Source organism: Podarcis gaigeae (assembly GCF_964106915.1).
Source record: "Podarcis gaigeae genome assembly, chromosome: 4".
Taxonomy (NCBI): Eukaryota; Metazoa; Chordata; class Lepidosauria; order Squamata; family Lacertidae; genus Podarcis; species Podarcis gaigeae.
The window spans coordinates 81,386,703-81,414,209 of record NC_139677.1 but is presented as its reverse complement, the minus strand read 5'-3'; the positions used below and the strand labels follow the sequence as shown (position 1 = coordinate 81,414,209).

At 43.5% G+C, this 27,507-nt stretch overlaps 1 protein-coding gene across 5 annotated transcripts; it reads right to left on the bottom strand.

The window, feature by feature from the left end:
- Nucleotides 1-879: 879 nt before the first annotated feature.
- SLC46A3 (solute carrier family 46 member 3) lies at nucleotides 880-21,227 on the bottom strand. Of its 5 annotated transcripts, none has more exons than XM_083736973.1 (8): nucleotides 21,014-21,227; nucleotides 17,637-17,777; nucleotides 17,023-17,226; nucleotides 12,692-13,556; nucleotides 12,138-12,221; nucleotides 11,685-11,841; nucleotides 4,089-9,478; nucleotides 880-2,321 (listed from the first exon to the last, which is right to left on the bottom strand). In XM_083736973.1, exons 3-7 carry the CDS (start codon nucleotides 17,203-17,205, stop codon nucleotides 9,391-9,393), a joined length of 1,377 nt encoding a protein of 458 aa, XP_083593099.1. In that variant the 5' UTR covers nucleotides 17,206-17,226; nucleotides 17,637-17,777; nucleotides 21,014-21,227; the 3' UTR covers nucleotides 880-2,321; nucleotides 4,089-9,390. The 5 variants fall into 5 exon arrangements, with proteins under 5 accessions (XP_083593099.1, XP_083593098.1, XP_083593096.1 ...); XM_083736972.1 differs by having other exon boundaries at nucleotides 17,637-17,848; nucleotides 21,014-21,190; XM_083736970.1 differs by having other exon boundaries at nucleotides 17,023-18,729; nucleotides 21,014-21,195.
- Nucleotides 21,228-27,507: the final 6,280 nt, after the last annotated feature.

Sequence of the window (27,507 nt, the reverse complement as noted above, 5' to 3'; positions counted from 1 at the left end):
CAAGAGTGTTCACAGCAATCAACCAACAACAAAAATATCCTTCCACATGCAACTGAAAGTTGGAAAACTAAAAACAAAGGCCAGAAAATCCAACCATGAAGGCCGAAATTCCTGAGTTTTGGTAGCACGGGCACCAGGCAAACCTCTGGTACCAAAGTAAATGAAGAATTACCAATCCCAGAACTCTCTAGCTCCTCTTTCTTAATCACCAGTAGGTTCTTGGGAATGCTTTTCCGCCTCTTGCTCTGGTTGGAAAATTAAAACCTTCTGAGCTTCTAATCATGTTACCTAATGATTATAGCTTTTGTGCAGTCAGGTGGCATGCTTCTGAATATCAGTTGCTGAAATCTACAAGAGAGGAGTGTACTATTGCACTCAGAACCTGCTTGTGCCTATATCCCATAGGCATCTGGTTGGCCACTGTGATGCTGTGCTAGATAGGCCACCAGTCTAATCTGTTGTTACTATGTCATGGTTCAGCATCATGGCACTAAAAGATTTTAGTAAAAACAACCAGCTTACAAGTTCAGGTTCGGTTGTAATCACAAGCACCTGCATGTGATAACACCACACTGATCTGTGATATTCTATCGTGATCTTTGACCCTAAACAAGTTGCTCTTTGCTTGTCCATTTCAAAACCAGACAACTAAATGTCATTCTTTCTTGACTTCTGAGATGTAAATTCTAAAAATGGATTTACTGGCATGTAAATTAAGGTATAATGTAATTGTTTCCCCTCTTAATCTACACTAATTTTGCTTAAACTGACTCATTTTTTAGATAAACTTGTTCTATCATAAGCAGCTTGAATTGCCATGTTTCTTTCTAGTGACTTGATTGCAGGTGTAATAATTGTTTTAAGAAGCACTGATACAAATGTTGTTCAAAAAATGTTTTATTTATCTCAATATTTTCATTCATTGTACATTATACACACAAATAAAAGTCAGTCAAGGAAAGTAGTGCAAATATTGTCATGATTATTGCAAAACACACACTCCCAAGGCAGCTCAGTTTTAGAGCCAGAATCAGTGCAAAGATTAACTTGGGCAACCATTGTATAAAAACTTCGAGTTCCATAAAGTTTTGAGTGTCTGCACACTACAGATACAGATCGGTTTAAGGTTGCATTCTTATGCACCAATACTTGTGAATAAGTCTCACTGAAGTCAATGTGCCTTACTTCTGAGAAGACAAATATTCATAGGATTGCTAAATCATTTGGTTTCCTTAAGAAATCCTGAGGGCTAGTTTTATGAAGAACAATACAGATCTGAATATGCTCAGCATATTTTAATTCCCAAGATTCTTTGCAGTAAGCTACTACAATTACACTAGTCTAAAAGCAATTGCTTGTTCTTATGCTCTTTTTATAAATCTCCCCCCATAAGCAGACATTTTCTGATCTTTAGCCAAATGATCAGTTCCTTATCTAGATGCATTAGCTGTAGCCTCCTGCCAACCTAGTGCTTTCCAGATGTTTCAAGCGACAACTCCCATCAGCCTCAGCAAGCATGGCCAGTCGTTCAGGGGTGATGGGAGCTGGAATACAAAGCACCTGGGGGCACCAACTTGGAGAAGGCCATTTCAGATAAAACACTTTCTTGTTCACTCTGTGCGCTATCAGATCAAGATAACAGAACTTCTCATGAACTTTCACTTTGAGTTAATGTGAAGCCAACTCCAGGCCCAGACTCCTTGGCTGGAGGGCGGCTTTTGCTAACAGCAATAAGACAGCCTCTCGCAAAAGGAGGAAAGTGAAAGTTCTCTGGTCAGTGAATTGCTATTACCATTTCCACCCAAGCAGCTATTAACTTTGACAAAGCAACTTTGTCCTGAGTAATTAGTGCCAGAAGTTATTACAGAGCCTGTCTTAAGCCACAACAGTCAGCCTCAATGCAGTATCTCTCCAGAAGGTTGCAGTCTTGCTGCTGCTGGTGGTGGTTCGGAGAAAATACAGTCCTTTCTTTTGTTCCATAGCTGTCTGTGGCAGCTTTTGCCAACCTGTTCTCCACATGTGCTGGAGCTGAGGATGAAGAGTTGTAGTCTAAAACATCTACAGGACACCAAGTGGGCAAAGTAAAAGGGCAATCTAAAGGTTACCCTAAAGCAAGGTGGTCCAACAACTCAGACCAGGTTACAGGTAGGTAGCTGTGTTGGTCTGCCATAGTTGAAACAAATAAACAAAAATCCTCCCAGTAGCACCTTAGAGACCAACTAAGTTTGTTATTGGTATGAGCTTTCGTGTGCATCTGAAGAAGTGTGCATGCATACCAAAGCTCATACCAATAACAAACTTAGTTGGTCTCTAAGGTGCTACTGGACAATATATATATATATGCAGGTTTTGGTGTCCTCGGGTGTCTTCCCGTGTAAAAGTTGGGGTGTCTAGTTGGGGTGTTCAAGATGACGAGTGAGACCTCGTCGAAACGTCGCTTAGACACCCCAACTTTTACACGGGAAGACACCCGAGGACACCAAAACCTGCATATATATATATATATATATATATTTGCTTTCGTAGATTTTCACGGGTACAGGAATGCAGGTTTTGGTGTCCTCGGGTGTCTTCCCGTGTAAAAGTTGGGGTGTCTAGGCGACGTTTCGACGAGGTCTCACTCGTCATCTTCAGGCTGGTGCTTTCGGCTTCTTGTTACTGGAACAGAGCGGGATCTCAATGTTTGAGTTCCTATAAATACTGTAGAGGGGGTGTGGTGTCTAGCCTCCAATGTTCTGGGCAGAGAGGAAGTTCCCAGGCTAGTGTGCCTTTTCTTCTTTTGTTCCTTAATTACTTGAGAGATACCTTGAGTGATTTCTTGAGTGATATCCTGAGTACCACTTAGGTGGGTCATTAGGTGTGGATTAGTTGCTAAAGTCTTTGTGTCTTGACCTCTTGAACTTTGTGAAGAGTTTTCCTGAGAAGATGGCTGTATTGCACTTAGTTGTGCTTTGGCTTGGCTTCGTGTATAGGGGCGAGCTGTGGTTTTGTGGCTTGTGTCAGCCAGATCTGTGTAGGGATTGCAGGGGGGTGCAGCATCCGGAGGTGCCACCATGGATTGGCTACTGGATGGTGTCAGTAATTCATCTGTGGAGAGGGTCTGGGTTTGGGTCTGGTGTGGTTGATTGGTGTTGGCGTTCTGTGTGCCTCTGGATCTGGTGTCAGTTTTTGTGGGGAGGGCTAATTTCCAGATGTCTGGCAAGCGGGATGTGTCGTCACGCTTGTTCATGTTGTGAGGGTGTTTCTCTATCTCGATGGCTTCCATGATTATTCTCTTGTGGTGATGTTCCGTGTTAAAGAGCAATTTGGAATCTGCAAAATTAATTTCGTGTCCTGTTTCTTTCATGTGTTGGAAAAGAGAGGAAGTTTTTTCTTCTTTTTTGACGGCATTCTTGTGTTCTGCGATACGTGCATTTATTCGTCTGTTTGTTTGTCCAATGTACGTGGCTGGGCAGACTTTGCAGGGTATTTCATAGATCCCTTGGTTGTGACACAAGCCACAAAACCACAGCTCGCCCCTATACACGAAGCCAAGCCAAAGCACAACTAAGTGCAATACAGCCATCTTCTCAGGAAAACTCTTCACAAAGTTCAAGAGGTCAAGACACAAAGACTTTAGCAACTAATCCACACCTAATGACCCACCTAAGTGGTACTCAGGATATCACTCAAGAAATCACTCAAGGTATCTCTCAAGTAATTAAGGAACAAAAGAAGAAAAGGCACACTAGCCTGGGAACTTCCTCTCTGCCCAGAACATTGGAGGCTAGACACCACACCCCCTCTACAGTATTTATAGGAACTCAAACATTGAGATCCCGCTCTGTTCCAGTAACAAGAAGCCGAAAGCACCAGCCTGAAGATGACGAGTGAGACCTCGTCGAAACGTCGCCTAGACACCCCAACTTTTACACGGGAAGACACCCGAGGACACCAAAACCATATATATATATATATATATAGGCATGTGGGCCTCCCTATTCCTCATGTTCACAATTGAAGGCAATTTAGGTGGTGCAGCAAGTTTTAGTGCACATTGATTTAATGAATAAATGAATTTAATCTTTTCAATTTTTTAGTGAATAAGCATAGGCATTGTTTGTTTCAACTCAGACCAAGTGGGCCACAAGAGCATTTCATCACAGAACCTGAGGGCCACGCACTGTATTAAATTTCCATATCGTCAATCAAAGTGGTGCCCATAAAATGAATTACTGCTAGATGAGACCTTCCCCTGCCCACAAGTTCTCCACGCAACTAGGGGGACTCAAAAGCCAGGAGCAGCATTTTGCTTCACGCTGTGTGGAAGAATCAGCCTGGCCCTCTCCCCAATATCTCTCTGGCACATGTACTTGGAAAAGAGAAGTCGGCCACTTGGTTCATGCCAAGCTTTGGAAACACTCAGATGCAAGAGGAAGTAAGATTCTCACTGCTTCTGAGCATCTCCATAGTCCAGTAGGAAGCGAGGCCACAGCTTGCCTCCCCTGACACTTAGGTAGACAGGTCCAGTTAGTGGACATCGTAAATAATGGTCGACTACCAAAGTAGCTACATTTGGAAAGCTTCCTCCTTGCTCCCCCACCTTCCAAACTCCTGTTTCTTATAGCTACTGTACAAATCCTACCCTCCATCCAACAAATGTACTATGGCGGCCCAGGCTAGCCACATACACAAATTAAGAAATACAGAGATGTGGAAGAGGGGGCAATTGGGTACATTGGGCTGAGGAAAGAGTGCCCTGTCCGCTGCTCATTTCCCACGCTCCCAAAGCTCCCAAAATGCTATTTACAGTGTAGTAAATTATGACACCCAAACAATCTGCAACCTTCACGATTGGGGTGGGTAGCAGACATTACATAGGAGATAACATCAGTCAGTCTCCTGACTTTTAAAAAATGGAATTTGCTAGATAAGGCTGCAGTATAAGTGAAGGAAGAGGGTAGGAAAATATGTTATTATTACTAATTGGATTTATAGCCAAGCTTTCAACCCAAAGGTTCCCCAAATTAATGAATGTTAGTTCATTAAAATAAAGCACAGCAATATCATGGACACAACCCCCCCCCCCCAAAGAACATAAAACATCATTCCAACAGCACACATTGTATAAACCACCTGAATGGATGAGTCCCCAGATATTTTTTTTCGCACAGGGAGATACGCAACTGGGGGAAATAAATTCTGAGTGGACAAACTGCAGGAAAAAGAATTGCTGCCCACCCCACCACCTGCTGTTTCCTCACTCCTGACGGCAGTCAGGGTTCATTAAAAACCCTTTCAGAGACATATCATAATCTTCCCACGGACATCTAATTTGATCTATGGGGGAGAGGGGTGTATGGATCACAGAGACTGAGAGGGAGCATTATAAGTCACCAAGGAACTCTCATAAAACCATCAGCATGAAAGCACCTCAGCACTTCATGATACCGCAAAGCAATATATGGCAAGAGGGGAAATAACATCCTAAATGTTAGTGATATGAAAAACTCGCCAGGTGTTGCTAACAACATATTTTATGCTGGGGGGGGGAGGAGAGATGCCATTGAATGGCATTCTCTATACATACTGTCATTATAGAGCATATAAACCCAAGTGGCAGAAGCAGTTTTATCATCTCAATCCCTAATATTAATTTGCTCTGTGGCCCTGAGACAAGTTTGATATTAAAAGGTTGCCCACCCAGAGGTGGAAGGTGAAGTTGGCAAAGAGTACCTGCCTCAGAGCGGCGGAGAAGATTAATGATTTACATATTTGCCAAGCACCCCGAAGATGAAAAGTGCGGTGCAAGTACAAAATTACACTTTACAGCACATTAACTGTGAACTAATTAGATGCACAGCTCTGGTTCCATCACAGGAGCTCAAAAGAGTTGTAAAAAGAAATGAGGAAGATTCTCCAGACCAGATGGGAGAAAAATGTTAAAGGGCTCAAGGAGAGACAAAATTAAGATTCTTGATTTTGAAAACGTTATTGACAAGGCTTTCTTTCCAGCAAGAAGATGAGTAAGTTTTTTGCGGGTTTAGGGCCATCTCCACTTAGGGGGAAACTGTCCACCATCGGAATGTGGTCCAAAAGTGTGGGGAGGGGGCAGCACTTCTCTCTCTCTCTCTCTCTCTCTCTCTCTCTCCCCTTCTCTTCATTCAACCATCATTCATCTTCTCACTCACAAAAACACGCATTCCTCCACTTGCAAACACAGAAGTTCCCCCTTCTTGGCTGGCACACACACACACACACACACACACACACACACACATGCACAGGCTTCCACCTCCCCATTCACCCCCATCTAGCCAGCCAGCCTGTTCTGCTCCTGCCTTTCTCTGTGTTGTAACTATTTCACTGGCAGAACCACTCCAGCCATCACAGGAGAGTGCAATCAGCACTGCCAGAGGTTTGAAAAAGGGCCAGCATTCCTACACACACACAACCAAACCACAGAGTGTGGGCCAAGAATGGAGTCCCAAAGCAGCACTCTATATCTGTGGCACACTATGCCTGACCCACACACAAGCAGGAATACCTGCCTGCTGTCGTCCCCGCCCCCTGTAATGGTGGTGGCGGCAGGTATGGCAGACTCTGGGGTTCCACATCGAGAAGTGGAAGGGTCATGTGAGACCCAGACAGGTAGCCCACTTGTGCCTTAGAAAGTGTGCTTGGGATGGGAGCTTTAAATCCAGTTATTTCAAAAGAGCTTTAAGCACACCCAATCCTGTGTTGAACTGCAGCCCAAAACATTACGTAGTGTCTACCCTGCAGGCAGCTACATTTTGCATTGCAGGCTTCACAGGTTCAACATGCTTATCCTGAACTGCAAGGTCTTGCTCTTCGTTTTCATGTGAACCAACCCTATCAAATGAATCAATTGAAACACTATCTAATAATTCAACAAGTCAATCCTTAAACAAAATATACAATTACATTAGGGTCTTTTTTTTTAAAGTTTACAACAAATCCTCTTTTATCCACCATAGAAAGTGCTGTTGGGGGGGGGGGACAGCATACAGTAAACATTACTGATTAATCCTCACTTTTGTATACCTAAGTGCATTGGTAGGCTAGGCTAATGAGGGATTTGGTTCACATTTAAAAGCGAATCTTCCTAATTCCTGAAAATATATGAACCAAATACTTTCATCCTTTGAAATTCAGACTTCTTTGAATTTTGCACTGCAGATCTCTAATCAAGCAATTCATACAAATTAGGTAAAGTGTGCACAAAAATGCATTATATTAGTGGATACTACTTGCAAAAACATTGCGTACAACAATGTGCGTGTAGGAGAAATTTGTACTAAAATGCTGACCTTTTTTTAAAATGAAAGAATTTGCAAACTGATGTTGAAATTGAAAGATTTGCCCATTCTTAGGCCCAACAGAGCAATTTAAGGAAAATAGCGCAAGATAAATCACAGTGGCATTTTATACAGTTGTATGCATCATAAAGTAGGTTAACTTATGGAAGTTTGTGGAATTGGCTGCCCCTTCCTCTCCTCTCCTCTGCCACCGTGAAAGCCTCTGCAGAGGTTTGGTGGCCCTTCCTGAACAACGAGGGGCAGGGTGAGGGGAGCTGTTGGGTGGAAGAACAGAATGGAACCTTTCCTTCCATAAACCTCTTTAACTTAGGATCCAAGCCCAATTCCAGTTGATTCTCCAGCTCTCCCAATAGCCCTTAGCATCCCATCCTACACGATTCAGGAGGGAGACATAACCTTCCAGAGTGGCTTGTTTCAGGGGGAGGGATTCAGGTGGCTACAGAGGTGGAACAGGAGATGGGAGCCTTTTTTCCATTATGTTCCTTAAGTTAACTTACCTTAGATTCCAAGCAAAGATTGCCAATCATTATTATAGACTGTTTGCAATCAAGGTACCTGCCTGTCCTCTGTGTAAAGAAGAATCAGGTTTGTTCAGAATTATTTTAAAAATAATTGGCTCAGTTTCTGTATTTTCTTAAGCTTGTCTGGCCACAGGGCTTGCTTGCAGATGTGGTCACACAAAAATTGGAGAAGCTATGTAGGACCTCCACAGCTTATCCAGCAATTGCTCAAACAGGGTTTGTTGACAGTACTTCACCCATCCTGTGATTCTTAAGTCCCTCTGCAACACAAACACGACCTTCCTGTTGCAAGAGTAGATAATTCTATTTACATATCAATATACAGTCATACCTTGGTTTTCAAACACCTTGGTACTTGTACGTTTTGGCTCCTGAACGATCGATACCCAGAAGTGAGTGTTCCAGTTTTTGAACTTTTTTTGGAAGCCGAACATCTGATGCAGCTTCCGCTATTGTTTCCAGTGCGCCTGCGCAATCGGAAGCCAATTGGAAGCCACACCTTGGTTTCCAAATGTTTTGGAAATCGAACGGGCTTCCGGAATGCATTGTGTTCGAAAACCAAGCTGCGACTGTATAATAGTTCAACCCTGTAGGTAAGTTCTACTGAACCCAATGGGCTTATTTCTCAATAGCCACACATAAGATTGCACTGCATGCAAAATAAGTGCATCATTTCCTTGCTGAGGGAGTAGCGTCGCTGCTGCCCCTCTGTCCACTTCCTGCAAGCAGGTATGCATCACAGACTTACTTGTGTACACAAGAAAGTCTGGTTAATACAGGAGTCACAGAATTCCAAAACTCAAAGGCCAGGGCATTTCAAAATGATGAGAGAACGGAAATGTGTCTTAACATGGTGACGCCTTGCCCTTTCCAGTAAGCAGGAGTGACAACCAATCTGAGTTCAGGTGAGCAGCAGCACCACACTATCTGTTACTGATTGCACTGAAACATGAACAGCCATGCGCAGGTGCACCAAGACATCAAGGGCCTGATCCCAGTTCTGACATCACTCCTGTTTCAGCCTATTGCCTTTGAAACAGCTCAACCAAGGCAGTGCTTTGGGTGCTTCCAGACAATCTGTTTTCTGAGCATTCATTCCTGATCTGTTTGCTACATTAGCTATTTAGTGAGCATTCACCCTGATTTGTTCGTGGAGATGCTAGACAATGTTGTGTCCAGCAACCCTATCCTTTCCAGTCCATTTCCCCATCACTTTCCTTACTGAGAAAAAGCCTGATGTTTTGAGAAAGCAGGTTTGTTGCGCAAGACCTCCCAAACAACTCTCATTGCGAATTTGCCAGTTTGTGATTGAATCCCACCCCAGCATAGCAACAGACTGAAAGCACCATTCACGACTCTCTTCCCTGCTACCGCTTTGCGCAGCATCCTATGCACCATCAAGGACAGCAGCAAACCTGGGATGGTCAATTCTTGTAGAGATCTAAGAACGGACACATCAGATCCTTCTTTAGCTGTGCCAATAGAGTCAACAGGTATGGCCATGATAGAAGAACAGGAGAGGAGGGCTAGCCTTTAGACAAATTCTCTGTTCAGCTGTCAGCATTCTCCCCAAGGGAGTCGTCTTCATTTATAAGTAGTGCAAAGTGATATTCATGCCAAGTGGCATACAGAAACCAGCTGGGAGAAAGAGATAAGACGTTTTAAAGAGGAGATACGGAACACACTGTACTAAGTCAACTGAAAATGTACAGAAATCATAAAGCTGTCATACACTGCAATGAAAAAGGTCCATGTGGCGTATTCAGTAAGGTTGTGACAATACCTCCCTGTATGCAACCTGAAATGGATAGTCTTCTTAACCTTTTGAAGGAAACACCTGTCACGCCAGCTTTAAGATTAAGAGCAAAGACAGGTGGAACATTCTAACAGCAGCTAAAGCAGTTTGAAAGCAACCTTGCCAGCGCAAAATAGCTTCTCCTTTATCCCAGGACGTGTGTAGAAAAACAACACTTCTGCAATTTTTCAGCATGGTTCAGTTTGAGCTGGGGAAAAGCTGGCCAAGGAGAATTCCTATTGGTGAAAATCCATGGCATTTACCTACGCACCTCCCCTTTGCCAATCTCTAGAACATGAAACACAAAGGAAAGCAAATGATGGACAGCTGAACCAGCATTTTACTTGTTAGTACAGTCGTACCTTGGAAGCCAAACGCCTTGGCTCCCGAACAAATCGGCTCCCAATTGATCGAAACTCGGAAGTAAGCATTCCGGTTTTCAAACAGTTTTCAGAAGCCGAACATCCGGCATTGCTTCCGATTGGCTGCAAGACGTTCCTGCAGCCAATGGGAAGCCGTGCTTTGGTTTTCAAACGGTTCCTTGAGTCGGACAGACCCCCGGAATGCATTCTGTTCGAAAACCAAGGTACCACTGTACACATGTTTAAGGCAAGTTCCATACTGCAAGGAGAAGGACGCACTGTGACCACTATTTTAAATGTTATGTCTGTGTCCATCCTAACACTTTAGGTATGTGCCAAAGTCAAGGCACTGTTGGGAAATCAGCATAGCAGGAAATATTTAGCCTGAGTTTCGCATTATTTTTCACTAATTTCAAGCAAATACTCTTGTCCTGACAGGTAGACTTTTGTCAGCGATACACGCCTTCCTGACCATTCTTTTACTGATCTATATTACATTTGTACTCAGCCCATCTTCCGAGTAGCTCAGATGGGATTATTCCCTTTTAACACTTACAAACACCCTGGAATGAAGTTTTGACTGGGAAAAGTCTTGTACTGAGAAAAAAATGTGGCGTTGGTTGGTCTCCTTTGTTCAAGTCAAAGGGTGATATTTAACTACCTATTGAAATGGATGAGTCTCACTTAGTCATGTTCATTTCAATGGGCCAACTGTTTAAAGGCTAGTCGAACACCACCTAAATACTTTACCAGTACTTTACAGTACTCAATACACTCGTACCTTGGTTCTCGAATGGCTTAGTTGTCGAACAAATCGGCTCCCGAATGCTGCAAACCTGGAAGTAAGTGTTCCAGTTTGCGAACATTTCTCGGAAGCCAAATGCCAGACGCGGCTTCTGCTTGAGTGCAGGAAATTCCAGCAGCCAATCAGAAGCCGCACCTTGGTTTTTGAACGGTTCCGGGACTCCCGGAACAGATTACCGTATTTTTCGCTCTATAAGACGCACTTTGTCCCTCCTAAAAAGTAAGGGGAAATGTGTGTGCATCTTATGGAGCGAATGCAGGTTGCGCAGCTATCCCAGAAGCCAGAACAGCGAGAGGGATTGCTGCGCAGCGATCCCTCTTGCTGTTCTGGCTTCTGGGATTCAGAATTTTTTTTTTCTTGCTTTCTTTCTCCAAAAACTAGGTGCGTCTTATGGTCTGCTGCGTCTTATAGAGCAAAAAAATACGCTAGGTTTGAGAGCCAAGATACCACCGTACTTAATTATTTAACTGATATTTCATTAAAAGAATTTCATTCATAAAAGGGTAAGAGTGAGAGAAAAAAGAAAGGAAAAAAGTCAGTGAGAATGAAAAAAAAAAAAAAGAAAAAATACTGTTACCAGAGCTCAATACTTGATAATATACGAGGTAGTGATGCTGGAGATTTTTATAATGCATCTAAGGATGCACTGGCGGAAGGGTGGTAGCTCAACAGAGGAGCACTTGTTTCATATGCAGTTCTCTGGGTCATTTTGGGCCAGTCGCTGTCTCTAACTCTAAACCTACCTCGCAGGGTTACTGAAAGGGGGAAGGGGAGAACCACGTAGACCACCTGGAGTTCCTTAGAGGAAAAGGTGGGCTATAAATGCAATGTAATAAATAGCTTTGCTTTTGGCATTAACCAGAGGAGTAATATGTATACAACCTCAGCGTAATCAGCGGAATTATGCAAAGGCCAGCTGAGAAGAGGAAGCAGAAGCCTGGAAACCAGCCCACAGTGGCAGCATAAAGACTATTGAACGTGACAAGTCCAAGAGTCCCCATCACGACCTCTAAGCAGGCGATGCAAGCAAATATAGCTCCTGTCAAAACGAGAAAACACAAAAAATTAAAATAAAACACTTGTGCTATTCTCCATTTATTTGAAACATTTCTCAACCGCCTTTTCTCAGAAGATTCCAGGGTGGCATTCCAGAGTGTTACTTAAACTATTCATGCAACTTATTAATAGGGTTAACCTTTTTATTTTATTTTTTAAAGCCCCAAATAATAAATAACAATGTAAAATAAAACTGACAAATCCACCCAACACCTCCTAACTCCCTTTGTAATTTATGACATGACAACCGCGAACTATCCTTTCGCAACTTCAACTCACCTTGTTCATTAGGAAGAACTAATTTGGACAACATGGATCGAAGGACTGGAATGGGCATAGCAAGTAGCAGGGAAGGCACTCTCACTGTAAAAGACACAAGCCAGCAATATAATGAATAGGAGACCGAAATAGATGAAGCTGTACTGTAAAATACAACAAAGCAAAAGGAAACAGCCAAGATATTTTAATAGTCATATAGGCTTGTCTCCAACTAAGTCATACTCAGAGAAATAGCTGCATTTAAAATAGATGCATTTAAGTTACTCAAGTCTATTTCAATGGGCTTTCAATGGTTTGGTAAGGATTAATGTGAACCTAACCTGAAACAATATGCAAACCGAAATGCAAATGTATTTCAAAATTCATACTTTTCTGAATTTTGTGGTGCAGTTCTCAAACCAAGGAATGTCTATAAAATTGCATATATTCTTGGAAATAATGTAGTCCAGAAATTATTCTTCATGGTTGTGAGCACCACTTGTTTTCAAAACATCTACATAACTAGTATTCTTACCAAAAGTTCTGAATTTTCACCGGTCTGGTACTGAACTCACCTAAAAACATCAGCAACGTAGTGGTGGCAAAGGCAGCCATGATGGCTCCTCCTACGTAAGAGAAGATCCCGAGATAAACAAGGTAAAAGTCCTTTAGGTACTTGACAAGGACAAGGATTCCTAAAAAGCCAATCAGAGAGACAGCAGTAGATGCAGCCGAGCCGTATCCTATGTAGATGGCATTCCAGCAGAGCGGGGCGTTCAGTTCATAGATGGTGTAAAGAGAAAGCGCGCCGATCATTGTGAACAAGTAAGTCATGAATGTACAAAGCAGCAATGTGATCAGAGTCCGCTTCCTACAGGAAGAATTCCGAAATAAGTCATAAACTCCAGAAAAGGTTCCCTTGAGCTTTTCTTTCAGAGACTTTGGCTCAACCTCAGATACCCGGACCGTGTCATCCAAGAAACACATAACATACAAAATGTTGACCACCTGAAGCAGTGACATCATCACGTATGTCCAGGTAAAGCCCAAAGCTTTTAAAATGTAGCCTGAAGACAGTCCTCCCAATCCAGAAAACACTCCAAGGATGAAGTCGATCACTGCTATTCGGATGGTATTCTGCTTCTCATTCTCGCAAAGGTCAGCGATGAAGGCAAAGGCACCGCCCAGGAAGGTTGCTATGCTTCCAAACAGCCCAGTAACGAAGGCCGAAATGAATAGGAGAGAGAGGGGCAGCGAGAAATAGGATATAGCGCAGAGGAAGATGCTGCTCACGAGACTGCCCACCATAGGAAGAACCAGCGATACTTTGCGCCCCCAGCGTTCTCCATTTGCTACGACGACAAAGGCTACCAAAATGCTGAGGGCACCCGCACACAGGTCTGTTTTCAAGATAAAAATAGACATCTTTTCTTGGACTTCCTGGAAGAAGAAAATAAACAGATTTAATATAAAGTAGCGGGGAGAGGCCTGTCAATCCGTAAATGCAAACCTGTGTAATAACTGGTTGTTAATGGCTTGCGATAACATGGAGGCAAGGGTGGAACCAGTGTGTCGTGGAATGCCCTCCCTGCTGAAATACCAAGGTGCCATCAGTATTGGCATTCCACTAGCTCTTGAAGACACACCTGAACTTGAACTTGATCCTACTGTTTTTTTTCAGTTGTTTCAATTGTCATGCTTTCTAACTTTTTTTTTCTTCCAAAAATGACCCCATAATTTTTGGATCTTATTGATATCGATGCTGCATTTTATGTTGTATTCTATGCTGTTTTAAAGTCACATTTTAATCAATGTTTTATATTTGCTGTTAGCTGTCCTGAGCCCAGTTTTGAAACTGGGAAGGGTGGGGTATAAATAAAAAAAATATTATTATTATTATTTATTATAACTGGCTTGTGGCATATTTTAATTAAAGATGTTTTAATGCTACGGTGGAATTGTTAATGTATTTTAATTACGTATGGATTTTACAATTGGTTTTATAGTTGCAAACCACTTACAAGCCATTTTGGTATATGAGCAGTACATAAATTATTATTATTTAAAACATCATCGTCTTTCCCTCTTTCATACCTCAACATGCATGCATGTAGGAGAAAGTGTGCAGAGGGAAGGCCAAATTTTGATCAGCCCGAGGAACCACAGACACAAAAGAACCCTGAAGTACATTTTTAGGTCACATTCACACCATACATTTCAAATACAAGGTTTTCCCGGAAGAATCATTGGAACTGTAGTTCACCCTCACAGAGCTACAATTCCCAGCACCCTTAACAAGCTACAGTTCCCAGGATTCTTTGGAGGAAGGTGTGTGCTTTAAATGGCGTGGATATGATTTTAACACACTTACAGCAGCATAAGCTTTTGTGGACTGGATTTTACATCACCCAGTTTGTGAAATGCCAGTCGAAGCTGTACCTGTATCTGTGTATCTATTTACAGACGGGAGAAGAATTATAAATCACCAGGTTGAAATGCCACAAAATGCAAGGTGCCCATTACATTTCTGTGCAAAGCTCAAATGTATCAAGGTCACAGAGAAAGCACCGACAAGCAAAGAAAGCACAGAGGTTATCTCGCACACACTTGAACTTTGCGTAGAAATGTTGCAGACTATGCCTCTTGCATTTTGTGACCTTTGGGCCCTTCTGTAAACGATTCTCTCTCCTTGAGAGTGGCAAAAAAACACTTGCCGACTGAAGATGCGCTTGATGTGTCTGCTCTGAGAGACAGAGTAGGACCTTGGGGCAGATGTTCAGGGCCCCCTCACTCAGCAGACTCAACAGGGGGCCCCACCCGAAGCCGCAGGACTGTTGTTTCCTATGATCGTGTTGTTGTTTTTCTATTTGAAGACTTTCTTAACACAAAAGGACCTTTAACTTCCTCTGGGCAAGATGATAACATGGCAATGCTCTGTCTAGATGGAGTAGCAGCAGAAGGCCCAACACTGAGCAAATGTTGCAAGAATCCCAGCTGGTACAAAATGACCCTAGTGCTTGACTTTGTGTGCAATCCAGAGGAAAAAAACCATGAGCCTTGAATGCACTTATTTAAAGAAGTCAATAGGACTTTGCCACGTCAGCTTGGGTTGCACACAGCCATGTTTTCACATGAGGTACATGCTGATCACTCCAGATAATGAGGGAGAGTTACCAAAACATATGCTGTATATAAATTAAACACAGCACTCCACTACTTAAGTCAGGAGCACAAGAAAGTAAATGAGAAGCACCTGGATTAAAAGCAGCTTAGTTTCAGCAAAGCCAATGAAGTATTGCACTGTGACGCTATCTGAAGATTTGGCCCACAAGTCTACAATCTGAAGATACAAGTTTCACTCTTGGGCACAGTTTGTGAAGCAAATAAATAGAACTTACAACAAAAACTTAAACAGGGAGGAGTCGTCAACTTATATAAAGATTAAATTAAGGGATAGAGCATTGTGAGGCAAAACAAGATGCAAGGAAGGGAGCACTGCTGGTAAACCCTATTATTAATGAAAGCATTTTCCACAATCTGCAACCAGTCTAGCAAGCAGAATGCCTGCATTGCATACTAAACAGTGTACAGTGGTACCTTAGCTATAGAACAAATTGGCTCTCAAACGCCGCAAACCCAGAAGTGAGTGTTCTAGTTTGCGAACGTTTTTTGGAAGCTGAACGTCCGATACGGTTCCCGATTGAGTGCAGGGAGCTCCTGCAGCCAATTGGAAGCTGCGCCCTGGTTTTCGAACGGACTCCCGGAACGGATTAAGTTCGAGAACCAAAGCACCACTGTATCAGTGTAAGATCCCCCACTTTAGCTATAAAGATATTTGTTCAAGCAGGCCAGCCACCAGGAAGCACCAGTCTGGTCTAATGAATTCAGAGCTTCTTTGTAATTACACATAAATCCAGTTCTAACACAGTACAAAAGATATTTGAATGCAAATTGCTAGGAAGCCTTCTTAAAAATACCCCTTTAAAATCCTTGATCCTAAACCATCCCTAAAACTAGTGACGAACACTGACCATTTTCAAGTTCCTAAGGCAATCAGTGAGTTGGAGATACACAACTTCTCTGTTTTTAAAGTTCAGCCGCCTTGGATGGGGTAGCCCTCCTCCTGAAAAATCAGGTTGCGGTCTGGCAGTACTCCTGAATAAAGATGTCTAAAGAGTACTGTGGCCAGGGCTGCTTTTGTCCAGCTTAGGTTGGTGCACCATCAGCAACCATTCTTTGAAAAGCTCTGACAAAAGTGTCACATCCAGGTTGGATTACTGCCATGTGCTCTCAGTGGGAATACATTTGAAGAGTCCACACAAAGTTCAGTTGGTGCGCCTACTGAAACACCCTCTTAAAGCTGCCAGAGCCCCGTTCTTTTTTTGCACCTGGTCCTCCCAGCTCTGACTGTTCTAGCAGCTGACAATTCACTGACTGTCATTTAATTCAAGTGACGTTTTCTTTGCAACGCTCTCTCCCAGTGGGCACAACCCAAACATCTGCATTTTAAATTTTTCATTAAAGTTTGTGGAACTTAAGAGCATAAATCTCTCACAGCGATAGAGACTAGCAGTCCAATCCTACCAATTTTCACTCACGAGTTTACCCAGTGTAAACTCAGATGTTTACACCAAACCCATTGAGTTCAGTAAAGATTACTCCCAAGAAAATGAGAGTAGGAGCTTTCTGGATAGAAATCAGTAGACCAGTGTTTCCCAACCTTGTGCCTCCAGATGTTTTTGGCCTACAACTCCCATCATCCCTGACCACTGGTCTTGCTAGCTAGGGATGATGGGAGTTGTAGGCCAAAAACATCTGGAGGCACAAGGTTGGGAAACACTGCAGTAGACTTGTGCTGTCCATTTAACTATGCCTGGTATGCACCCGAGAAGAACTTTGAGCTTACCTTTTGCTTCAAGAAAGTTGGATCACTTTGGTTCACATGGCAATGAGAAGCATTGTCATTATCGAAGGTGGAATTGGTGGTCTCCTCCCAGAGCTTCCGATACACATACTGCTGCATCAACGGCATGGAATATAAAAACATGAACAAGGCAACCACAGGTTCCACTACCATAAATTTCTTCATGCTTGAATCTGAGTTTTAATTCTGTTTCAGAAAGAAAAGAATGTATTAGTCTTCTTGAAAGGACATCAAACTGCCTCATCAAACTGGGAAGGTACCTGCACACCTGCAGTCCCACAACAGGTGATGAGTCAAGCAATAAAAAACACTGCAACCCTGATGGTTTGGAGCGCTGTTACCAGAAGGGGTGGATCCTCTGTAATTCCTTGTTAAATTATGAAAGAGCCATTTAACATGCTCTGACTCACATTTGCTCTAACCTACACTGCTAAGATGGGGTTTTCAAATGAGTTTAGCACAAGGGAGTTATATTTTTTAATAACTTCTACTGGGTTTGGGGGTATATGGAATGTATTACCTCTGGTGGCAGACACATCACGCTCCTTCTGAGGTAGTTTATCACCTTTGGTCCCCACCCTGCACTCAGCTCTTACCTGACTTCCAGAAGTTGTCAGCGTGCAATAGGGGTCGCTCCCCAGGAAATGGCTCCGACTGGCCGGCTAATCCAGATGAGGGCAGCTGATGGCTTTCAAACCCTCGGTGAGTTATGGACTTCCACTGCATGTGAAGACAGGCTCCAGCGGATTGAGCAGACAAGAGTAATAGTCAGTCTAACAGTCAAGAAGGTACGTGGTTTCTGCTCATGCTGTAGGGGGAAGTGAGGGGGCAGATGGGGCTCATCAACCTGGGAAGGTACCCTAGCTAGGATAAGGAAAACTCTGGCCCTAAACTTCCACTGCCTTGTGCGGTATCTTTGGGAAAATAAAAGGAGTCCCTAAGATGGTTGGATGGCCTTGTACACCTCCTCCTTGCAACTCCTGCAGCCAAACTGGGGCCAAACTGCTTTCCTTTGGGCCATATCACTGAGGCCGAGAGGAGGGTCTTGTCATCTGGGCAGCACACGACCTCCATACACAATGCCCAGGCTTGTGCCTCAGGGAGGTCACTCTGGTGCAGCAAATGCAAGTTTGACTTCACCGCTGGAGGTGCACTCCATTGTCTCTCAAAACAGACACATGCCAACAACCTACTGTGTCATTTTATCCATTTTCCTGCTTTGCAATTTTGGTTTGTGTTTTTCTGTCTTGAGAAACATAATTAGACAATGCAACCAATGCTTTTTTTCCCTGGCAGTACACAACGGTACACAGTATTGCCACCTTTTTCGCAAGAGAAGGAGGCAGGAGGCCTCTTGGACCCCGTCAGAGCACTGCGCCTCCTTCCCTAAGCTGGGAAAATGCTTCCAGGGCTTGGGGAAGGAGGCGTGAGCCCATGTCCCGGCAAAATCGTGGATGGTATGACCCTGTGGCGATAATAGGCATGCACAGTCAGGTATTAAGAGTACAGAACAAGGTATAGAGTTGCAGCAAGTTCTTTAATTATCATGCATAATGTAATAACTACATACCAATATTTTAATGACGTTCCAGTAAAACATACAACTGTTTTACATGTATTTGTTTTTTCTGACTCCCAAGGAAGTTTTCCATCCAGGGCAACCGCCCAGAGTATCAGCACCTTTCCCCCCTAGAAATAAAGCACTTTAAGAACAACTGCAGTACTGGTTGAGTGACCTGGTTAAAAGAGGGGACAGGGCTCCCGAATCTTTAAAAGTTGTGTTTCAGCATGTATGCCTTTTATGAAAAATTATGGCCTTTTCCAGATGGCCTGTTTATTCAGCATTCATCCTGATTTGCTTGCAGGACAGTTAAAAGACAATGAATTATAAGGCAATGGAGAACTCATACAGCTACTGTCACCCCAGGGAGAGTTACTCTGTCTGGTCTTTAACTGCAATAAAGATTGATTGAGGGTTTTTTGTTATCTATCACAGCTTCCCAATGAATTTGGTGTGGGCTAGAGACTTGTTTCAGAGCACAAAAACCCAGTTCCTCGTTCATATTTATAGAAGCAGTTACTGGTGTGTACGTGTGTGCACACACATTCTACTCCTGAGAGGGTCTTTCAGAAAAATAAAGTGTTGGGCCAAACACAATGCCAGGACTTCTCATAGAAGGCAGCTGTCCAGCAGCAAATGTGTATGTTTTTTCCTCCCAGGATGCAAGCTCTAGTTTCTTATTCCTCTGGATCGGCCTGAGAGACACCACAATTTAACGTGCATTGTACAAAGACAAAACTTTGGGATACACGCCTTATTCCAAGGCAGGAATTATGCTAATACCAAGATTATACTCCATTGGAAAAAGCACAGGCTCTTACAGTCTAAGGCCCAGAACTGCTTAGCAGTACTTTACTGGTCCACACTCAAAGACATGTTACTATTTCTGCCTCAAGTGTCTTAGAGTCACCTAATCAGCTAGAAAGGGGAGCTTTTAAGCCACAATATGCTCCAAAGCTAAGCATTTAGGAACACTGGAAACACTAGGTGCTTCAGTTTCAGAAGAATGGTGTGCAATTTATGTTATGTTCATTGGAACTTCTAGGGAAACACAAGTCACTCTGAAAGATATTGGACCACTCCAAATCATTTGCCCACGTATGTGCACAGACTATGGTAAAAAGAAAAGGTAAAGGGACCCCTGACCATTAGGTCCATTCGTTGCCAACTCTGGGGTTGCGGCGCTCATCTTGCTTTATTGGCCGAGGGAGCCGGCATACAGCTTCCGGGTCATGTGGCCAGCATGACTAAGTCACTTCTGGCAAAACCAGAGCAGCGCACGGAAACGCTGTTTACCTTTATGCCGGAGGTATTTATCTACTTGCCTATTTATCTACTTGCACTTTGATGTGCTTTCGAACCTAGCTAAAAGGCAACACCTGCGCATCTGCATCGATTGTTGCAATGTGTCCCTAATTATTATTATTGTAAAAGAATACAAGAATAATAATTAGGAATACAATAATAACTATAAGATTAATGTGTAATCTTAGAATGTTGTACAACCTTAGAAGGGGCATGGCTGTGACAATTGCCACTGCAACTCCTTTCTGGAAAACAAACCTGGGAATATGCATTTTAGAAAAAGAATGACTATCACTGTTTTAATTAAACAAAGCTTGGTCAGCTTCATTCGGACTTCATCCAGGAAAACAAGGAAGGTGAAGTAAAGCTCAACTGTTTCTTAAGGTCATGTGTATCTCTCACATGACACTGCAAACAAAACAAAACCCACCAAAACAAAAATCGCACTCGTCAGTTATTTAGCCTTTGCGCAACTGTCTGCTTGGCGACTCGAAAAACCTCAAATGCCTGCCTTTTTGAGCCACAGGTCATCAAACTGCAGAGCGGTACCCGTTCACCTGCAGCAACCTTGCAAGTCACTCCCTGCGCGTCAGATTGTCCGAAACTTGTGCCTATTTGTTTTCTCCTCCCCTCCAGTCAGTTGTAAGTGGGGGCGGAGGGGGAATGTTATTTTATTCCCCCCCCCAAGCATCTTGTCGCCTGCAGCCTAGTTTATACAGTATTGCAAAGTGGCTCGACTTCGGCTGCCGTGCAAACGAACGAACGGCCGCGCGCTCTGTGCAAGTAAGAAGATGTACTGTGTTGTGAATCTAAGTTTGGCGTCACTGAGGGGCAGTATTTCAATATGAGTAGGAAAATGAGGGTACCCCTAAACATTTTTTAAAGGAAAAAAGCACGGCGGTATTTGAAAGCAAACAATGTGGCGCAGGCAAGTAGCTCCCCAAATTTCTCCCCATAACCCGGAGTTTATTGTGCACGCGTTTGCCCCTCTGCTCCCGATAACGCGCGCGCCCGCAGCACCGGGGAATGACGGCGGCGCTCGCGCAGGCGCGGGTGCGGGTGCACGCAAACTGCGCTCCAGCGCCGCCCTACTCGCCATTCGCTTACCTCCGGCCGCACGCAGCCCCACCTCTCCCGCTTCCCCAGCTCCTACTACGCTTCCATGGCCCGTTGCAGGAGAAGGAGCGCCGCCTCTCCATTAGGGAGACAAGCGCTACCTGCCCTCGGCTCCCCGCGCGCTCCTCGCCCGGCTCACGCGAGGCCCTGTTTATTGGCTCCCAATGCTTGAGAGAGAAGCCCTCACGCAAGGACAGCGACGATTGGCCCGTCGGCGCGTCACTCGAATCCGCAGGAGCCCGCCTCGCGCCCGGGTCTTGTTCCGCGCATGCCCGGTCTGTGGAGGCGGCCGCGCGGCTTTGGTAAAGTCTGGGCTTGGCTGGCTTGGGGCGGCGAGAGTCCAAAGGCTGCGCGAGGAGGCCCGAGAGATCTTAGCGCATGGGCGCTCCTGGCGTTATGCAATAGGCTATCTCTCCCACCTCGTTTCCACAGTCTCTAATTCCTACCTACTGAGCAATTCAGGAGGAGAGGGAATAGATAGTTGCCCCAAAGTAACCTCAGACAACATGAGCTGTCGCAAGGCAGTTCGCAATCATGCAGTAAAAACAGCTAAAGTAGGGGTTTGTTTTTTTTTAAATAGTGGTCTCTGTATTACTATTATTATTATTATTATTATTATTATTATTATTATTATTATTTAATTTGTCTACCTCATTTGTAGATCACAGGGCTGGCTGGTGGGCCCCCCTGCTGGCGTCTTTATTTTCTTGGATCGACTCAACGGGTTTACTCCCAGATGGTTGGACTGAGGCAATAGTTATTCCAATCTATAAAAAAGGACCTATGCCAGACCCGGCGAGTTATAGACCAATCAGTCTTCTGCCTATACCCAGCAAACTATATGCCAAACATCTTTATATTAAGCTAACTAGCTGGCTTGAAACTGAAGCTATTCTAGCGGAAGAGCAAGCGGGTTTCAGGCAAGGCAGGTCCACCATAGATCATTGCTTCACCCTAGCCTATTTAATTGATAAATATGCCAAAAAATCCCGTGGGGTGCTATATGCAGCCTTTATCGATCTAAAGGCTGCTTTCGATTCAATTCCACGTGCAAGACTCTGGGATAAATTGAGCACATCAAGTATAGACAAAAGACTATTATTTTTGATCAGCTGTTTATATAAAGACACGGTGCTGCATGTAAGAACTTCGTCAAATGGCCATCTTATAGGACCAGTTCCTGTCTGCAAGGGGGTCAAGCAAGGTTGCATCTTGGCCCCAGTTTTATTCAACTTTTACATCAATGATATGGTTAATTGTTTGTCATCTCCGGACTTCCACGCCCCCAAACTGGCTGACAAATCAATATCAGTACTTTTGTATGCTGATGATGCGATACTCCTATCTCGAACAAGAATAGGCTTAAATAGGCTCATAGGTGAATTTTCAGCATACTGCAGGAGAGAGCAACTGGTAATAAACTATCAGAAAACCAAAATTATGGTTTTTGCAAGGAAACACAGACAGTACAGCTGGAGGATGGATAACCAGACAATTGAACAGGTTAAAGCCTTCAAATATCTGGGTATCGTTTTCCAGTCGACCGGGTCCTGGGATGTCCATCAAAAATGTGCCAAAGAAAAAGCAGCTCAAAGTATTAAGATGCTGTCTCGCTTCTTTTATACGAAGGGGGGCAGATATATCCCAGCAGCCTTTGAAGTTTTTCAAGCAAAACCTCTGGCGCAGTTACTGTATGGGGCACAAATCTGGACGGGGAACCACTGCTCCAGTCTTGAAACTGTTCAGTCTAAATTCCTAAGGCAGATATTCGGCGTCCCCTCCTGTGTTCCAAACGCAGCATTACGACTCGAGGCCTGCCTTCCATCTGTAGAAACTCAGACCTGGCAAAGAACACTCAACTACTGGCTTCGTCTTAATCTAAATCCACCTGGTCTACTGCCTCTAGTAATGCAGGACCCCCACAAAAGCAAGTGGTTCAAAACTGTGCATCAAAAACTTCTTACATGCGGTCTGCATTCACAGTCCCTACTATCAATGGGCCTCATTAAAGCAAAGAGTCTAATAGGCCAGCGCCTGAAAGACATTGAACGGCAAAACAACCTGACTATCTTAAAGAAACTGTGCCCATGGTATACCTACTTTCCCCCTTCTCATTTTGACTCTCCAGCTTCATATTTGTTTAAATTAACCATCCCAAAATACAGACGTGCCTTTACATTGGCTAGATGGGATGTTCTCCCTTCTGCCGTACTCGAAGGTCGCTACCAAAAGACTCCATTTGAAAAACGACTCTGCCCATGTGGAGATGGTAACACGGAAACAGTGTCCCACGTCTTCCTATCCTGCCCCCTTTACAAAGACCTAAGGAATGAGATTATTACTCCACTCATTCTCTCCAACCCCGGCCGTTCACCAGACATCACACTGTATTTCCTCTTATCTGATACGGATAGTCAGATAACAGAGAAGGTCGCGAGGTACATCGAAAGAGCTATGAAATTGAGGGCCACCATCTGAGTGACAGACTTGTTCATCTGACGGACCTCCTTTTGCTTGTTCTTTTCTCCCTTTTATCCTTATTTCTATTTTTAATTCTTGTATAGCTGTGGCCTGTTGGCTTTGCTAATAAAGTTTCGATCGATCGATCGATCACAGGGCAGTTCACAAGATAAAAACACAAAATGCAAACTAAAAAGAACACACACAAACCAATAACTCCTCCTCCTCCTTGTAACCTGGTGTTAAGCTGGATAGCTCACCTTCTATGTTGGTACCAAAAACTTGAACTCTGCCCTCTAGCAGTTTGACAGCCAGTATAGATCTCACAGACAATATTATTATTTTGGAATGCCATCCCATAATATGTCAAACAGAAAAACAACTATTTGCCTTTTAGAAGACATCTGAAGGTAGCCCTATTCAGGGAAGTTTTAAATGGTTGGTGTTTTACTGCATTTTTAATATTCTGTTAGGATCCGTCCAGAGGGGCTGTGGCAACCCAGTCTGATGGGCAGCATATAAATGATAAAATTATTACTGTGTTATATGCTGGTTATATGCCCCCCCCCACAAGCAGCCTGCCAGCGGAAGTGTCCAGAGTGCATTCAAGTAATCCAACCTTAAAGCTATGACTTTATGCACAACTGTGGTCAAGCTATCAATCCAGAAAAGGCTGTAGCTGTCTTACCAAACAAAGCTTGGTAAAGGCACTCCTTGTCTGCCTTAGGCCTCTAGCCATTTCTAGAATGACAAGCATGAGATTAATACAAATACATTTCACATGCTCATGCAAGCTGAAACAAAGACAACTTTGTGGTGTCTCAAAGGCGGTTTATCCCATAGAATTTTCAGTCTGTTTTATTTCTTGGAAGTAGCAACTTGACATGATCCAAAAATCCTCATTTGTTTTAGAAAGAAAATCCTCAGAATAAATTACACATGGAACTACATACGTGCAGATATTTTTTAAAAAAATAATAGAGCTGTTGGGGGGGGTTGTTCTAATGGATCAGTAATATAGAAGCAGCTGTAAAATATGAGAAAAGAAGATTCATAGAGATGCATCTAGCATCTTCATTGTATAGCTTCTTGCCTATGCTGATTGTGCACCTCTTATTATGCCATAATGAATTTGAGTTTTTAAGGTGCCACAAGTCTCTGTTGTTTTTACTAACCCAGCTATGCCTCTAGTAACTTATTCTGAGTGACGTATCCTCATGGCTACAGGAATACAACTGGATTTGCTTCTGCTGCCTTGATGGTAAAAGCATATTTAACTTGGGGAATGATCATCATTTTGTTCTAGAAAGAATAATATATTTTTAAAGTAGAAATAATGAAATAAGCATTTTGGTGAATTTGTATGTGTGGGGCTGGCTGATGAGTAAAATATTTTTAAGAGAGAAAATGTGGCTACCTGCACCACTGAAAAGAGTGCTAAAAATGTGTTTATAGAGCAGAGGGAGAAAGCTTTCCTGCTGAATGCCACTTTGCTTGCTCCTGCTGTTTCATCTGTTTTGAGATATACAGGTGGTCAATTTTCCATAGCTGCTTGCTAATTATTCTGCTGCTATTCAGCCATTTGAAGTTGGTTCTTCACACTCTATTTCCCATTGCAATACATATGTTTACTTTAAAGTGTTCTTCAGGCTGCATAAAAAGTATGAAAATATATTGTAAGCATGGGCCACAGTCCTGATATAATAACTGTATTATTGTACTATTGTGTGCCCAGCAGTTCCTTTGTTTGTGAGTGTGGTTGCCTTTGCAAAATATAGGCTTCCTCTTGCCATGCCACAGCACAGATATACTGCCTGGCAAATGGCTAATGAAACTCAGAGGTAAAGGCTGCTACTCAAAGCCAATCAACGAAGTCCATTTGCAGGAGTACAGCATACAGGTCTTTAAATGTACCAGAGGCAGCCACCTGGATTGTATCCATGAAGCCTTGTCATCTTGCATTTTTGTGCATGCCAGTACCAACACTGCAGTAAACCTGAGCTTCTTCTTGTGACCTAAGTGGTGTTCATGCTTGTCTCCTGTTTTTGTTTTGCTCTGTTATAAAAACCACTGTTGGTAAGCAGAATCCGATTCAGTGATTGATGGCTTGCATGCTTTACATCTTGTATAGTACTTTGTGCATATTCTCACTTCCTTTGTAAGAGGTTCCAGGGGCAGATACCATGAGTTCTGTTTCCTTTCAGGATGTCAGCACTGAAATCTTATGCCTTTGGTTCTCAAAATGGCACCCATGGTATTACTGTATTATGGAAAGCCCCTCCCACGAGGTATGGCTGGCCAGTGGCGTAGCGTGGGGGGTGCAGGGGGGGCCGGCCGCACCGGGCGCAACATCTGGGGGTTAGGGTTAGGGGGCGCAAATCCACGGGTTAGGGGGTGCAAATCCAAGGGTTAGGGGTGCAAATTACTTGCCTTGCCCCGGGTGCTGACAACCCACGCTACGCCACTGCGGCTGGCACAAGCACTTTACAACTTGTTTAATACACACTTTGCCCTGGTCTTTGGAAGAGAAGTATGCATTTATACGTGTCCTCCTTGCAAATGTTAGCAGTAAGGCGTTTTATTCTTTTATTGTTGCTGCTTTATTAGGGATTACTTTTGCAGTTGTCTTGGTAACTGTTTAACCTGGCTTGGGACCTTAGAAATCAATCAAACAAACATTGCTGCTATTACATGACATTCAAAGTAAGCCACCTGAGGTTGTGGTCCCACTCTACCTAGTGATAGGGCTGGCCCTGTCTATCTTGCTGGGTTGCTTTGAAGATTTAATGGGGTCACCCCAAGTATGCTGCACTAAACTCATTGGAGGAGATACAGGTGAGATAGAAAATTCACTTTGAGGGAGACAAACCTCCTGATGAATTGGGCAGAACACAGAATGAGATAGCAGTGCTGTTTCCCCTTCTGAAGTAACTCCTTGGAGCCTGCTTCTCTTTAATTTACAGTACTTTCTTTTTTACAATGAGTTCTATCTTTCCTTTCCCCATTTCCAGCCACCACCTCATCCACTGTATTTTCTGACCTGTCATTTCCTTGTGATGCAGTGGAACTCTCCTAAAGAACAAGGCATTTATTTTTCACTGGTGTTTTTGATAATTTTATCTAATAGGTCTTGTGGGAGGGGGGCAGAGACTAGAGAGGACTGCTATCACATGACTCTTACTCATATGATCATATGAGGGCAAGCTCCCTCCATCCCCCCTCAACCTTTGTCTCTCTTGCTGAGGTAAGCAAATAAATGCTTTCCCTCTTTGTATTTCTACACTAGGCTAGAATTACTGGTTGTCTGCATAAGATGCTACTCGAGGGAAAGTGTGATGGTGCCATCTGATCAGGACTTTGGAGCAGATGTTCAGTGCCCCACACGGCAGAACAAGTAGGAGGGCTCCCAAATGTATCAGGACTGACTTACCACATTTTGGTGTTGAATCATTCACACAATGATTCCAAGCACATTTCAAAGTGTTGGTGCTGACCTTTAAAGCCCTAAACAGCCTCGATCCTGTATACCTGAAGGAGTGTCTTCACCCCCATCGTTCTGCCCGGACACTGAGGTCCAGCTCTGAGGGCCTTCTGGTGGTTCCCTCACTGCGAGAAGCGAAGTAACAGAGAAACAGGCAGAGGGCCTTCTCGGTAGTGGCACCTGCCCTGTGGAACGCCCTCCCACCAGATGCCAAAGAGAAAAACAACTACCAGAGTTTTAGGAGACATCTGAAGGCAGCCCTGTTTGGGGAAGCTTTTAATATCTGAAGGACTATTGTATTTTAATATTTTGTTGGTTGCCTCCCAGAGTAACTGGGGAAACCTAGCCAGATGGGCGGGGTATAAATAATAAATTATTATTTTTATTATTATTATTACTATTACTATTATTATTATTATTAATTATTAATTATTATTAGCATCTTAGGAATGTGTGAAAGCAGAGAGGAAGTTGAACAGTTCTCACAATGGAGGGATGTGGGAGGAAAGTCCCCAAGGATGTATACTGGGACTGGTGTCTTTAA